General features: G+C 33.3%; 1 protein-coding gene across 5 annotated transcripts in view; it reads right to left on the reverse strand.

Annotated features, from left to right (window-relative positions):
- Nucleotides 1-15,740, reverse strand: part of LOC115887575 (protein croquemort-like) — a 155,042-nt gene that overhangs the window by 26,509 nt on the left and 112,793 nt on the right. For all 5 annotated transcript variants that reach the window (XM_030907039.1, XM_030907038.1, XM_030907036.1 and 2 more), the window contains exon 8: nucleotides 15,060-15,133. In XM_030907039.1, coding sequence (XP_030762899.1) covers nucleotides 15,060-15,133 — 74 coding nt within the window. The remainder of the gene's footprint in view (nucleotides 1-15,059; nucleotides 15,134-15,740) is intronic.

Here is a 15,740-nt window from a genome sequence, read left to right on the forward strand (position 1 = left end):
TTGGAAAATCAGGAAAATATTGAAATCTTACAAATTGATTACATTGATCAAAATGAGGTTGATTTAAATATAAATTCTGAAATTGATGCAAAAAATCGTCAAAAATGAGTTGATCTTTTTGTTCAAGATTATATACAACCTGATCGACCTGAAAAAATAGAATCTAAAATTAAAATGAAAATAGTAGTTAATTCAAATCATACTCCGTTTTATTTTAAACCTAGACGTTTATCTTTTTATGAAAAAAATATAGTGCAAGATTTGATTAACGACATGTTAGAAAACAATGTAATACAAAAAGTACTTCGGAGTACAGCTCTCCAATAGTTCTAGTTAAAAAGAAAACTAATGATTATCGATTGTGTCCTGATTTTAGAGCTTTAAATAAAATTACTGTAAGAGATAACTTTCCTATTCCCCTGATTGAAGATCAAATTATTCAATTACAAGGTCAAAAATATTTCACAACCCTGGACCTTAAAAGTGCTTTTTATCACGTTGATATTGAACACGATTCGATAAAATATACTTCGTTTGTAACCCCAGTAGCTCAATACGAATTTTTAAAGATGCCATTTGGTCTTAAAATTCTCCTTCTGTATTTATGAGGTACATTCACGAAATATTTAAAGAACTTATTGATCTAAATAAAATTTTTATTTATTTTGATGATATTTTAATACCAACTACAACTATACCAGAAAATATCTCAATTTTAAAGCATGTTTTTAAACTATTAGTGGAAAATCGCTTGACTTTGAGAATAGATAAATGTACTTTTTATATACTGAGATAAAATATTTAGGATATATTATTAATGAAAAGAAATTGTCCGAATGATGAGCATTTATTAGCAATTAAAAAATTACCCAGTGCCAAAAAATGTAAAACAGGTTCAAAGTTTCATTGGTTTGACCTTCTTACTTTCGAAAATTTGTTCCAAATTTCTCAACCATTGCTGGCCCATTATATAATTTAACTAAAAAAACAGTAAATTCAATTTTGGATCTGAGCAATTTACTAGTTTTAATAATTTAAAAGAAATATTAATGTCTAAACCAGTTTTAGCATTATACTCACCTAAAGCAGAAACTCAGCTTCATTGTGATGCTAGTTCATGGTTATTCCGGTATTTTAATGCAAAAACAAAAAGATTTAAAGTTCCATCCAGTATTTTATTATAGCCAACGTACCACAGAATCAGAGTCTAAGCAACATAGTTTTATATTTTAGAATTAGCAGCCATAATAAATAGCATTAAAAAAGATTTCATGTCTATATACTAGGCATTAAATTTAAAATTTATACAGATTGTAATAGTATCACTTTAGCACTTAAGAAGAAAGACATTAACCCGAAAATAATGAGATGGAGTTTATTTTTACAAAATTATGACTATACTTTAGAACATAGAAGTGGAAGTAATATGCAACATGTTGATTCTTTAAGTAGATGCTATCAAAATGTTTTAGTACTAGAAGAGACACCTTTTGAAACAAATCTTAGCATTAGACAATATCAAGATTCAAAAATTAACAAAATTAGAGAGGAATTAGAGAAAACTGAAAGTAAAGATTTTGAAATCAATAACAATCTTGTTTATAAAAAAAAGAAAATAGACGTTTACTATTTTATGTACCTAACACTATGGAATTAAATGTAATTAGAAGTTGTCACGATGATTTAGGACATGTAGGTATTGATAAATGTATTAATGCTATAAAAAAGAACTCTATTGGTTTCCAAACATGAGAACTAAAGTTGATGAATATATAAAAAACTGTTTAAAATGTATTACTTATTCTCCTGTAAGTGGAAAAAAGAGGGTTTTTACATAATATACCTAAGGGAAATAAACCATTCCTTACATTACATTTAGATCATTGCGGGCCTTTAGCAAAAACCAGCGAAAAGAAAAAATCGATTTATTTTTTGCTATAATTGATGGGTTTACAAAATTTGTAAAATATACGCATGTAAAACTACCAATTCAACTGAGGTAATAAAATACTTAAGGAAATATTTTGCTGATTATAGTAAACCACTTAGAATAATCACAGACAGAGGTTCTGCCTTCACCTCTAACAATTTTTCAGAATTTCTTCAAAATTATAATGTAAAACATGTATTAATTGCGACTGGTGTTCCACGTGCTAATGGTCAGGTAGAAAGATTAAATAAATTTATTATTCCTATGATTGCCAAATTAACAGAAACTCCAGAGAAATGGGATGATATCTTAAATGACGTTGAATTTGCTGTAAATAATAGTGTTCATAGTACCACTGGAGAAACCCCTGCTAAGCTATTATTCGGAGTTCCACAGGAAGGGTTAATGAATGACGATTTAAAACAATTTCTTTTAACACATAAGGAAGAAGAAACAGACCTTGATGATCTAAGATATAAGGCAAATAGGAATATTGAAAAAAAAGCCAATCATATAATAAAACCTATTACGACAAAAAAGCATAAAGAAGGTAAAACTTATAGTAAAGGTGATTATGTGATGATACCTAATGTAGATGTGAATCCAGGTATCAATAAAAAGTTATTACCAAAGTATAAAGGTCCTTATGTAATAAAAAAATGTCTGCCAAATGACAGATATTTAATAACTGATATTGAAGGATTCCAGGTAACTCAAAGACCTTTTGAAGGTATTTTTGATTCAAATAGTTTGAAATTATGGTTAAAATTATCTGACACTATTGACAAAGCCATTGACCAAAATCTTGACCAATGTTAATATTTTGAATCTGCCCAAATTGATTTTACTTAACTTATTTTCCTGAAAGAGTCATATAATATTGGATTGACTTATTTTATTTTGACTTATGAAAAATAATTTAAAATTTAATCACATGAGATAATTTATGAAACATTATGATTATATAATGCAAAAATTTATGATTTTGGTTATGAAAATTATGTTATGATGTACTGAATTAGTTTTATTAGTAATATGTACTAGTTTCTAGTTTAGTCATAAAGATTATGTTATGCAATTAGTTTATGAATTACTTATGATATGATGTTATGAAATCATAAAAATATTATGTTTAGAATTAATCTTATGTATTACGATACTTATGTGTTATGATCAGAATTCTTATGTCTCTTATGTTAAATTTTTTGATTATGAATTGCTTATGTAACCTCTTATGTAACCTAAAGTATTATGTTAACGTTAGGATAGAACGAGGTCGTTCTAATTGTCAGGATGGTCGAGTTGTAAGAATTATTTAAATATAGCGCCAAAAACTAGGCTGACAACTCCTTCCTGGAAGCATAGAATTATGGGTAGCTTGTTGTTATGGTGTTGTTAGTTGTTATGTATTGAGAAATAAACAAAATTGGAGAATAAAGTATAAAAATTACATGAAGTCATTTTTATTGTAAATACAATAAAAATTAAGGCTCCCCCTTTTATATTATTAAGACAAATTAAAAGAATGTAAAACTTGGAAAATAAGTTGGTTATAATAATGGTTTTATAAATCGGAAACTCTCTATTTATTTATCTAGTAATGCTAAAACACTCTATTTTAAAGTCGATTAGAGAAAATAGTATGATTCATTGGCAAGTAATGTAAACATTTACGATCCGGTAAAATTGTGATGTAAGAGGAGGCTTAGCTTGCCTACGGCGGTTCAGTAGTAAACTAGCCAGCCGGCTGTTGTGTTGTGTTTTGCCATAGAGCTGATATTTGGGGGTTGAGAGTCTTTTGACTATAAACGTTGCAAGTACTGTAAGGCAACGGGTCGTTTGACCGGAAGAAAACCTCTGGTGACGTATTTCCTTCGAGGTTGGTCTTGAGAGTTTGAGGTCTCCCTTGTCTTCTCGATTGACACGATGCGGCGTTGGGGTAGAGAGACTAGTAAGGTACCCCAATTAGCTTATTCGTTTGGGATGCGAATCTGTTTAGCGGCAGAGTTGCGTCCGGGGAAGCCCTATACTATTTCAGGTGACACTAGCTAGTTGTTGAAGATTATTAACCAATATATAACCGAATGATATTTGAATTAGATGGAAAATATGGAATGGGATATATTGAATAGAATATATCAGTGGCTAGGGGGCGGAGTACCCCCGGGTGAGTCTTACAATTTAACTATTAATTTTATCCAGATCAGAAAATGTTTGTTTTGTTATTTTCATGTACAATGAGAGAGTGCTTGCCAATTGTAGTGTTCAATAGTTTAGAGATTATTATTATATAAAAAATGTACTCTGAATAACTGTAAACAACAATGTTTATCTTTACGTAATGCGGAAAAGCGAGTTCAGTCAATACACGATAGCCAGCAAGCAAACAGTATTTTATTTTAAACCCCAGAGTTTTCGTGTATTCTACAGTGGCGACGAGGACTAAACCAAACAGATATTGTGATTCGGTTAAAATACAATCGAGTAAGTACCTAAAGTTTTAATTGGAAAATTACACCAAATATTTACTATATATTGACCGATTTCGAAAAATAAATTAACACTTTAACTGCCACGTTAAACACTAGTGACTGACATTTCTTTGGTAAGGAATCGGCCGTGTCAAACGTTCTGGGTTTATTTTACATCGTATTGTATATTAGAATCATTTTTCTGGTTCCTTCAAGTATCAGAGTACATTAATAACAAGACAATGAAAATTGTATTTTATAAAGAAATGGAAATAGGCAGCTAAAATGTTAACAAAAAAAAAAATTCTTTTGGTGTTAATTTATAATACTAAGTACATGTGTACATTTAAGCTTAATTTAATACAAATAAAGGAGACTAAGGTCCATATTAGAGGGACGTAGGTCCAAATTAGAGGGACGTAGGTCCAAACAGAGGGACGTAGGTCCAAACAGAGGGACGTAGGTCCATATCAGAGGGACGTAGGTCCAAACAGAGGGACGTAGGTCCATATCAGAGGGACGTAGGTCCATATCAGAGGGACGTAGGTCCAAGTTAGAGGGACGTAGGTCCAAGTTAGAGGGACGTAGGTCCAAAACAGAGGGACGTAGGTCCAAATCAGAGGGACGTAGGTCCAAATCAGAGGGACGTAGGTCTAAATTAGAGGGACGTAGGTCCAAATCAGAGGGACTTAGGTCCAAATCAGAGGGACGTAGGTCCAAATCAGAGGGACGTAGGTCCAAATTAAAGGGACAGAGGTGCAAATTCGAGTTTCATTTATATGCCATTAAGAGATTAAGTCGAAATTAAATGACAAATATATATCGATAATAGTTAATATTTGGTGTTAAAATGTAAATTAATTAAATAATATGTATACTGTAAATGTATCATAACTAGGTAACAAAGTTATATAAAAAAAAAAAAATCAGTAATTATTATTTTTTTTAAGCTTTTTTAAGCCATATTTGAAATAAAGTAATAATAATTGCAAATTGTTTATCTGAACATTAGATTTAGATCATTGTCCTTAATTATTAAAGCGTTAATGTTTATTTATACCTAAGATGTGTATATACGACTCAATCCTATATATATTTTTATTCCAGAAAATTAAAATCGACGATGAATTTATCAAGTCTTTCAACCCTGGAGAATTTTGATTGTGAAGGAGAAATTTCTTCTGTTGCTTTAAGATGGAGAAAATGGAAAAGGGCTTTGAATATATACCTAGAGGCAGCAAGTATCGACAGTCCCGCAAAAAAACGAGCTGTATTATTACATATGGGGGGAATAGGCATTCAAGAAATATACTATAATATTCCTGGGGCACATGTTGAAACTTCCGTTGATGTAGATATTTATGAAGTCGCTGTTCAAAAGTTGGATGAATATTTCGCTCCTAAACAAAGCAAGGTGTTTGAAAGACACATTTTTAGATTATTGAAGCAAGATCAAGGAGAGAAATTCGAGAGATTCCTCATACGCTTAAGACACCAAGCAGAAAAGTGTCAATTCCAGAATTTGGAGGAAAACCTTATCGATCAAATTGTGGAAAAAGGATGCAACTTAGAACTGAGAAAGAAAATATTAGCAGTTGGAGATAGCATGACTTTAGAGATGATTATAAATGAAGCTAATTCCTTAGAATCCGTAACACGACAGCTCGGGGAATTCTCAGGAAATCCAGATACGCTAACCCAGGACATTAATTTATTGCAACATAAGCCATCTGGAAGTCGTCGTGAAGAGGAATTTTGTAGGCGATGCGGTAGCACAAAACATTCTTCTACAAGTTTAAATTGCCCAGCTGTAAATCAAGAATGCGGAAAATGTGGATTTAAAGGACATTTTATGAGCCAATGCAGAACAGCTCCTGGAAAAAGAAAAAATAAAAGGTTAAACGTCATTCCCCAAAAGCGGCAATCCAAATTTAAAAAAGCGAAAATGTCGAACGCACATGCCATTGAAGAAAACTCCGAAGATGAAGGCGACTATGTGTTCCATATCGATCAAGACGACACACTATCATGCAAAATTGGTGGAGTGAACATTGATATGCTCATTGACTCAGGCAGTAAATGTAATTTACTGAGCCTAGATGCCTGGCAATATTTAAAACGTGAGAGAGTTCAAGTCCATAACCAGGTAAAAAATCCAGACAAAATATTTTTAGCCTATGCCAGTAAGGCACCCTTGACTGTCGTGGGATCTTTTGAAGCATTTATTGATGTTGGAAATCAGCCTATTAAAGCCGTATTTTATGTAATAAAAAATGGAAATAAAAATCTACTTGGTAAAAGAACGGCAATAGAGCTAGGTGTTCTAAAAATTGGTTTACATAATGTCAATGCCACAACAAGCCCATTTCCGAAATTTAAGGACACAGTTGTAGATATTCCAATTGACGAAACAATACAGCCGGTAAGTCAGCCATATAGACGAGTACCAATTCCACTGGAAGAAAAAATCAACAGGAAACTTAAGGAACTTATTGATTTAGACATCATTGAGGAAGTGGCAGGATCATCTAAATGGGTATCTCCAATCGTTCCAGTATTAAAGGACAACGGGGAGGTTAGAATCTGCCTTGACATGCGAAGAGCAAATTCAGCTATTATGCGTGAAAATCATCCACTTCCAACGATGGACCAGTTATTACCAAAATTTAGAGGTGCAAAGATATTTTCAAAATTAGATATAAAAAACGCATTCCATCAAATCGAAATTTCACCAGCCTCCCGTCATATTACTACATTTATTAGCAGCAAAGGATTACTACGATATAAAAGACTGATGTTTGGCATATCTTGCGCTCCAGAAATTTTTCAGAAATTATTGGAACGTGTACTTGCCAAATGTGACGGTGTTGTCAATTTCATCGACGATATTTTAATTTTTGGAGCAACTCTAGAAGAACATAATATGAGATGATCAAAATAACATCCTACTAAATAAAGATAAATGCGTGTTTAGATTGAGAAGCGTTGAATTTTTAGGTCATCAGCTCTCAGCAGTAGGTATCAAACCACTAGAGAGCTACATAGGAGCCATAAACACATTTCGAGCACCCAAAACTATTATGGAGATACAAAGTTTTTTGGGGTTGGTAAATTACATGGGAAAATGGATCCCTAATCTAGCAACGCTGACAGACCCGTTAAGGAAGATACTTAGGTTAAAATTAGGAAAAAATTCCAACATAGAGTCCTACTGGAAGGCTGAACAGCAACATTCGTTCAAAAAACTAAAAGAGACCCTATCCAGCATCAAAACATTGGGCTATTATCATCCAGGTGACAGAACCCAAGTCATAGCTGACGCCAGTCCAGTTGGTCTTGGCTGTGTACTTATCCAATTTGACGAATCTGGTCCTCGAATTATATCATTTGGAAATAAAAGCCTGACAGCTTGTGAGAAGAGATATTGTCAGACGGAAAAAGAAGCTCTTGCGCTGGTATGGTCAGTGGAACATTTCCATATGTACCTATATGGAAAAGAAACATTTGAATTGGTTACAGATCACAAACCACTAGAAGCCATATTTAAACCAACAGCCAAACCGTGTGCGCGCATAGAGAGATGGGTCCTTCGACTACAATGTTACAATTATAAAGTAGTATACCGCCCTGGAAAATTTAATATAGCGGATGTTTTATCCAGACTGCCAAGAATAGAAAATATAAATAAATCATTTGATGAAAATTCTATTTGCCAAATACTAAGCTATTCAAGACCTGTTGCTGTTTCATTATCTGATATCAAGAGAGCTTCAGAAAAAGACCAAGAAATCACCAAAGTAAAAGAAGCAATATTTCAAGATGTTTGGGACCAATCAATTAATCAATATAAAATATTTAGTTCAGAACTGTGTTTTCATGAAGGAATTCTATTAAGAGGTGACAAAATAGTTATACCATCACAACTTAGGCCAAAAGTTATGGAAGCAGCTCACGAAGGTCACCCTGGCATCGTAGCTATGAAGAAACGTTTACGAACGAAAGTGTGGTGGCCTAAAATCGACGCCGACGCGGAAAAACTTGTAAAGGCTTGCAAAGGATGTACGTTGGTTTCAGCGCCGAATAGACCAAATCCAATGAAACGACGGGAACTGCCTTCACAGCCATGGGTAGTTGTTGCCATTGATTTCTTAGGCCCACTTCCAAGTAACGAGTTTATATTCGTCATAGTCGATTATTTTAGCCGTTACAAGGAGATTAAAGTATTAAAAGATATTTCAGCACAAAGCACGATTAGTACATTACAAGAAATTTTCTCTAGGCTAGGGTATCCATCTTGCATTAATGCTGATAATGGCAGGCAGTTTACAAGCATTGAATTTAAAAACTATTGTAAAGAAACCGGTATCGAATTATTTCACACTATACCTTATTGGCCTCAACAAAATGGCGAAGTTGAACGACAAAATCGTGACATACTAAAGAGAATTAAAATTAGCTGTGCTTTAAAACAAAACTGGAAAAGGGATCTTCTCGATTACATGATGATGTACAATAGTACACCGCACAGTATTACCGGTAAATCTCCATCCGAATTGTTTTTTCGAAGATTTTTTAGAGACAAGATTCCTAGCATCAGCGATCTAGAAAACAATAATTTAGACAGTGAAGTTAGAGACAGAGACAAAATATTAAAAGAACAAGGAAAAGAATACGGGGACAGAAAACGAAAGGCAGTAGAAACTAATTTGGAGCCAGGTGACAAAGTTTATGTGAAAAATTTAATTAAAAGTAATAAAACTTGTCCAAACTTCAATCCAAGTCCACATACAGTAATAAATAAAAATGGAGGTGATATTCAAATTAGGAATGATGAAACAGGTCAAGATTATTGAAGAACAATAATACATTTAAAGAAAATTGAAGGAGAATGGAAAGTCACTAATAAACCAGAACAAAATGATAGTAGTCATGAGCATGACTAGGGAACTATTGAATGAAGTTAAATGTATTGTTTGGATAGTGGGTATTTTGTGATTTAACTTAATTTTATTGTTACAAAATAGTGTAGTCCCTAAGAGTTTATTATTAGCATTAAGTTATACTAGTTCGTTGTTTATTGTAAATTAGAATTAGTTAAATTAATATATCTAGGTAATAAGTTATATCGTTTTAGTTATAGGTTGCAGAAGTTATATCTTGTTGCTAATTTTGTTAATGTATTTCAACTTGTTTAAAAGAAGAAGGTGGATGTAGTGTTCAATAGTTTAGAGATTATTATTATATAAAAAATGTACTCTGAATAACTGTAAACAACAATGTTTATCTTTACGTAATGCGGAAAGGCGAGTTCAGTCAATACACGATAGCCAGCAAGCAAACAGTATTTTATTTTAAACCCCAGAGTTTTCGTGTATTCTACACCAATGACCAACTAAATGGATATTTGTGGTGAATTTGCATTGTGAGACCCGGTTGAGTAAGCCCCAGAAATAAGCGATTTTACAAGAATGATAGGCATTTTTAACTGATATTTCATGGTAATAAAAATATTTATTTTAATAATAAGATCTAACCCTTAAATAGATAATCAGATTTAAAATCATAAAAAAATCAATAATATCATAAAAAAAAATAATGAAAAATAACACCGTAAACCAAAGACAAAAACAATTCTTACTTCGCTCGAAGCATTCAGTTGTTTATGTAACTATAGGCTGACGGAAAATATCATTCGACATTGTCGACAAAAAAATATGCATTCACATAGGTTGGCTATCAGAATGGTTGTTTTTATTTTATTTTATTGGTGTTCTAAATAATCCATCTCTTTGCCACCACTCTTTGAAGTTCTTCAGCCAGAATGTTCTTCTGCCTTGATTACGTCCTTCCTAGATTTTTTCCCCGCCACAGAATATTCTGCAGTAACTGAGACTTGGGATCTCTTAGGAATTTCTTAAGGGTTTTCAAAATCTCTTCTTGTTTGTTCATACGGCGTAGCACTACGATATTTGTAACTCTATCAGCCCAAGAAATTCGTAACATGCGACAGTAAGATCATCTTTTGGAAGTCACCAATTTTGGTTGTCCTAAAGGTCCATATTTCGGTGGCATATAATAAGGTTGACATCACGAAGCATCGGAGCATTTTTGTTTTTAATTGGTTAAAGTTTATGTTTCTACTGCAAAGAAATTTCTTGAGTTTTAGAAAAGCTTCGGGCTATCTCGATCCTCGATTTTACTTCTTATGATCGACAGTTTTATTTATTATTGTGCCCAAGTGCTTGTAGTATTGGACTTTTTCTATCGTCACATTTTCTATGGATATATTAATAATTATACTTTGGTATTTTGTCGTAACCACGAACTTTGTTTCATGAAATTCGTATTCAGATCGTATCGTTTGCAGTTTGCAGGAGACATTGATTCTTCGAAATAGATTCTGCAGATCTTTGTTGCTGTCTGTCATTGCTACTGCATCGTCAGCGTATATAAGATTGTTGATTTGGCGACTATTCACTTTGATGTTCTATATGCCACATCTCTCTGTTGTGAGGTTTTATGGTTTCGTAATCTATGTCGTTTTGGGGGTAACTATGTTTTTTTTAGTAGCTGTTGTGGGTAGTGCGTGTATCAGTAATTGATATCTGACAGGGTTTAGATATCTTTTATTAGTGTCGTTTGTTTTCCAACATTCATTGAAATATCCTGCAATAGTTGATTTGTAGGGTGTTATCAAGAGATAATCCATTATTTCCTCTCGAAGGTGGTTCTACAATCCTATTTGGCGATGTACGGCGCTGACAATGGCGTTTCTATTGTTGATTTTGCTTTGTAGCAATCGAGGACAGTGGTGTCCCATGTTAGCCACGTCTTTTGGTACAGTCGCTGGGATTTAGCTCACCACCTGTATTGTTGCACCAACTGTGTGACGGTTATTCGATTGCCAAACAGACTGCCTGTTACCAGCAACTGATATTTCACTATTTACAAAAGTATCTGATATGTGCGTTGTGTAAGAAATACAATAAGATATTCTCTTGATTCAAATAGGTTTCTCAGTTCAAACATTTTATTACTATACCAGCAGCATTTAAATACAAACATAAACCCTTCATGAACCAAAAAAAACTGCTATTCAATTCTCTGTTGTGTTTGTCATCTTATATATTTAGAGTTCTTCAATATGTATGTTTCATGTCAATATCTCTAATCTTCAACATCTCTTTTGTATATTCACAATTTGAACATGTTTATCTAGGCTGTACAAACTTATATTATAATGATCTCCGCTGCAGTTTGGACAAATTGATCTGGAAATACGGTAGTTGTTCGCTATATGGCTGTATCTGCACCATATAAAGAAATAATACGTTTACATACTAGTAAACAGAGAAAGTGTCGCACTCAAGTGAAAATCTTTTAAGCTTTGTCTGGCAATCAAAAGGCTTGAATGCACAGTGTCGATCCTAGATTTCATCTCAAAGTTAACAGACCACAAATCAAAAGGTTGTTTAGAGCACTCCAATGTAACATTAAAACAATTTTCGTACTTGTTTTGTACTCTTAAGGTTTTTTCTTTTCAAAGGCATTTTAATATCGTAATATGTATCAGAGATTGTATTTTTTACTGCTTGGTAGAGTTTTGCGGCGATTTCTCTGTATCGCATTTTATTTTAACAATATGGTGTGCAGCCGATTTACTTTTGTGTTAGTCGGGGATTCGTTGTTTTCTATTATGCAGTTTTTAGTCAACTTACTAATTTTTTGTGTTAATGCCGCTGTTTATTTTTAACCACATCACTAAAATAGGACATTTTATTGCCTATGTATTTGATTGAAGAACTTACAAACACTCTTTTGTTTTTAATAAGATTCATTCAATTTTGCTCTGGTATTCATCTAAAGACACTCCTGAGCTATCCATAATCGTCCATCGCCCAAACAGCAGATATTTTTGTCATTAACTACTGTTTTATACGCTGTGTCCTTTATTTTGTGTGTGTTGATTTAATTTTCTAACTTTGTATGCATTCGCATGACATCTGTTCTAGGACTTGTGTGTGAGACAACAAGTGTGTAAGGCACTTTTATTTGAGGGTTTAATTTTGTGACGTTTGTGTAGTTGTCAATTGTTTGTTTTATTTTATTAGACGAATCAGAGTTGTCAGAGGCCAGATTAGAGTTGTCAGAGACAAGATTTGGGATGCTAGAAAAAGAAGACAGAGATACTGTCAGATTAGAGTTGCGTGGGCGCAACTAAGTTCAGGTTGGCCAAATGTAAAACTTGGAAAATAAGTTTGTTATAATAATGCTTTTATTTATTCACTATTCTAATAAAGAATATGCATTCCTTCGGAAACTCTCTATTTATTTATCTAGTAATACTAAAACACTCTATTTGAAAGTCGATTAGAGAAAATAGTATGATTCATTGGCAAGCGATGTAAATATTTGTGATCTTAAAAGCTTGCTTGAAGGCTTAGCTTGCCGGCGGCGGGTCAGTAGTAGACGGGTTGGCCGGCTGTTGCGTTGTGTTTTGTCACAGAGCTGACATTTGGGGGTTGCGAGTCTTTTGACTATAAAAATTGCATGTACTGTAAGGCAACGAAGAAAACTTCTTGTGACGTCTTGCCTTCGAGGTTGGTTTTGAGAGTTTCAGGTCTCCCTTGTCTTCACGATTGACACGATTCGGCGTTGGGGTAGTGAGGTATCCCAATTAGCCTATTGGATTGGGATGCGAATCTGTTTAGCGGCAGATTTACGTCCGGGGGAAGTCCCTATACTATTTCAGGTGACACTAGCTAGTTGTTGAAGATTATTAACCAATAGATCAATAGATCCGAATTATATTTGAATTAGATAGAAGATATGGAACGGGATACATTGAATAGAATGTCAGTGGCTAGAGGGCGGAGTACCCTCGGGTGAGTCTTACTATTTAGCTATCAATTTTATCCAGATCAATAAATGTTTGTTTTGTTATTTTCATGTGAGTACTTGCCAATGACCAACTAAATGAATATTTGAGGTGAATTTGCATTGTGAGACCCGGTTGAGTAAGCCCCAGATATAAGCGATTTTACAAAATAAAGCCATTATTATTATTTTTTTGTTGCTGTTTATCGATTTTTATCGGTAAGTATTAAAATTGTTAAGAGAGAATTTACTCCAACCGAACAATTTTACAGCGATAGAAACTTTCTAACTAGGTGACATGTTTGAAAAATAGATTTCTTTTGAATTAATATTGAGAAGCCTTTTGGCAAATCTATCGATTCCAAATTAGTTATTAATCTTTTCGTGGCAACACCTTCAACGGAAATTACTACAGGCGCTATCTTCACAAAATTTAGATTCCACAAGCGTTTTAGTTCGAAGGCAAGGTTTTGGTATTTAACAGACTTTTCCTGCTCTACTTTTTGGATGTTATGAGAGCGGGGAATACCATTCTCAATTATAGACGCCATCTTATTGACTTTATTGATTAATACTCTGTCTGGTCGATTATATTCCGCCGTTCTGTCTATAGGATGGTCCGAGTATAATACGGTGCCCGTTGACTCTAGAACTGCTACAGGTGAGTATTTGTAATAGGGATCAGGATCATTAATAAATTTATATTTTAGAGCCAACTGCATATGTAGAATTTTGGTCACCTGGTTATGTCTACTGGGGTAATCCCTATCCACAAGTTAGAATTTTGATGACGGTGAGTGATTTGATTTCCCCTTACGTCTCAAGTGCTGTACGGTGGAGACACCAATCGTTCTGCGGTCAACGCATAAAACACTTATTTTAACTAATTCGGACAGCGAAGGCATATCGAAGACGGTGTGGATCTGAAAGCGTCAGAGTTTCCATATTAAAATGTGTAATACATGTAATACGTTTGACGAAAATAATCTTTGGATGAAAAATCCGCCTTTATATATTAAAATTTTATTCGTATTAAACATAGAATAAACCACAAAAATAAAAATTCTTTTATATGTACCAAATATGTCGCATGATCGAAAAATGTCGTTTAGTTGGCTTGAAAATGACTATTATTAATATTTTACATGTGAAATAACACTAATCTCCATTTCTAATCCAACGCTGACGCCATTCTTTATTTAATCATATAATATTATATTAATTTGTTTAATGATGAAAATCCGTATTATTAACGTACTGTGCCCAAAATCCGTAAATCTACGGATTAATCAGTAGTTCTGGCAATACTGTCTCCAGCAGCCACTCACTCAGTCGACTGAAAGCAGAACTACGGTACAGTATTCTTTATCCGCTGTGCTTTAAACGATCAGCGCGCAGCGGCGCAGAGCTAAACTAAATCTCGGACTTCTCAGACAAGCTGACGGTAACGCCATCTACATGTAGGACATGTTTTGTGTCATTAAATCGCCCATAAGGTTACGCATCTTCTTATTTCTTCAATCAACGGTTCGACTATTTGTTCTCGTTGCTCCAAATTCGTTTGTTTTAAAATTATTATTAGTTTTGCTGACTCGTCGAAAATATGTGTTCCATAAGCACAATAACCATCTGTATACTATGTTATCTGTGGTATAAGGCTAAAAAATTCTATATAAATCGACGAAGAGATATTGATAGAAATAATATTCAAGGTCGAAAAAAAATCCGATTGGTAATCTGTAAATATTATTGTAATATTGAAATTTATGAATAATACTTACGATACACCTGTGACTGGTTTTAACATCAAGTTTAGTTGCAGTCTGGCAGCAACTTCTAATGGAATACCGGTTGTCTGAAAAAATCGAGAATTAATAGAAGCATTAAATTCTGACTATTATAAATAATGCTAAAGAAATGTAATTAAAAAATACAATCCACGTATTAAAAAATATAGTTTGGTTATTTTGAAAAACTTAAATTGGAGAACTATCCAAGAAATATTCTTAAAAACGGACTGATACAAAGCAAAACCGTATCAAAAGTTTTGGACGGGTCTGTTCCAGTTTTTGAAAAGCTCATCATGAAAGTAACATATTTTATTATAACAGAGCCTTAGATATATTTAAAACCCATTAACAGGATGGCAGTAGGGGCAGTATTTACTTATAGGTATTAAATATATCACTACCCACCAAACATGTTATATCACAAACATTTTACGTTGCAATTTTTCTAAAGGTTCCAACCCCCAACTCTAATTTTTGTAGTAACTTTAGTGATATTTTTGAATTAATATGTAACTTATATCCCTGTGTTGTCTCTGACTGTGAAACATGATAATGGTCTGTGGTTCTTTAAGTTTCAAAATTTTACTTAGGTACATACATTTAGAAAAAATTGACGCCGGGAAGCACGTATAACCGCCCATACTAAAATATGTTAATAAAAACTTGGTATGC

The sequence above is a fragment of the Sitophilus oryzae genome, unplaced genomic scaffold, assembly GCF_002938485.1.
Source record: "Sitophilus oryzae breed Bouriz unplaced genomic scaffold, Soryzae_2.0 scaffold_578_pilon_pilon, whole genome shotgun sequence".
NCBI lineage: Eukaryota > Metazoa > Arthropoda > Insecta > Coleoptera > Curculionidae > Sitophilus > Sitophilus oryzae.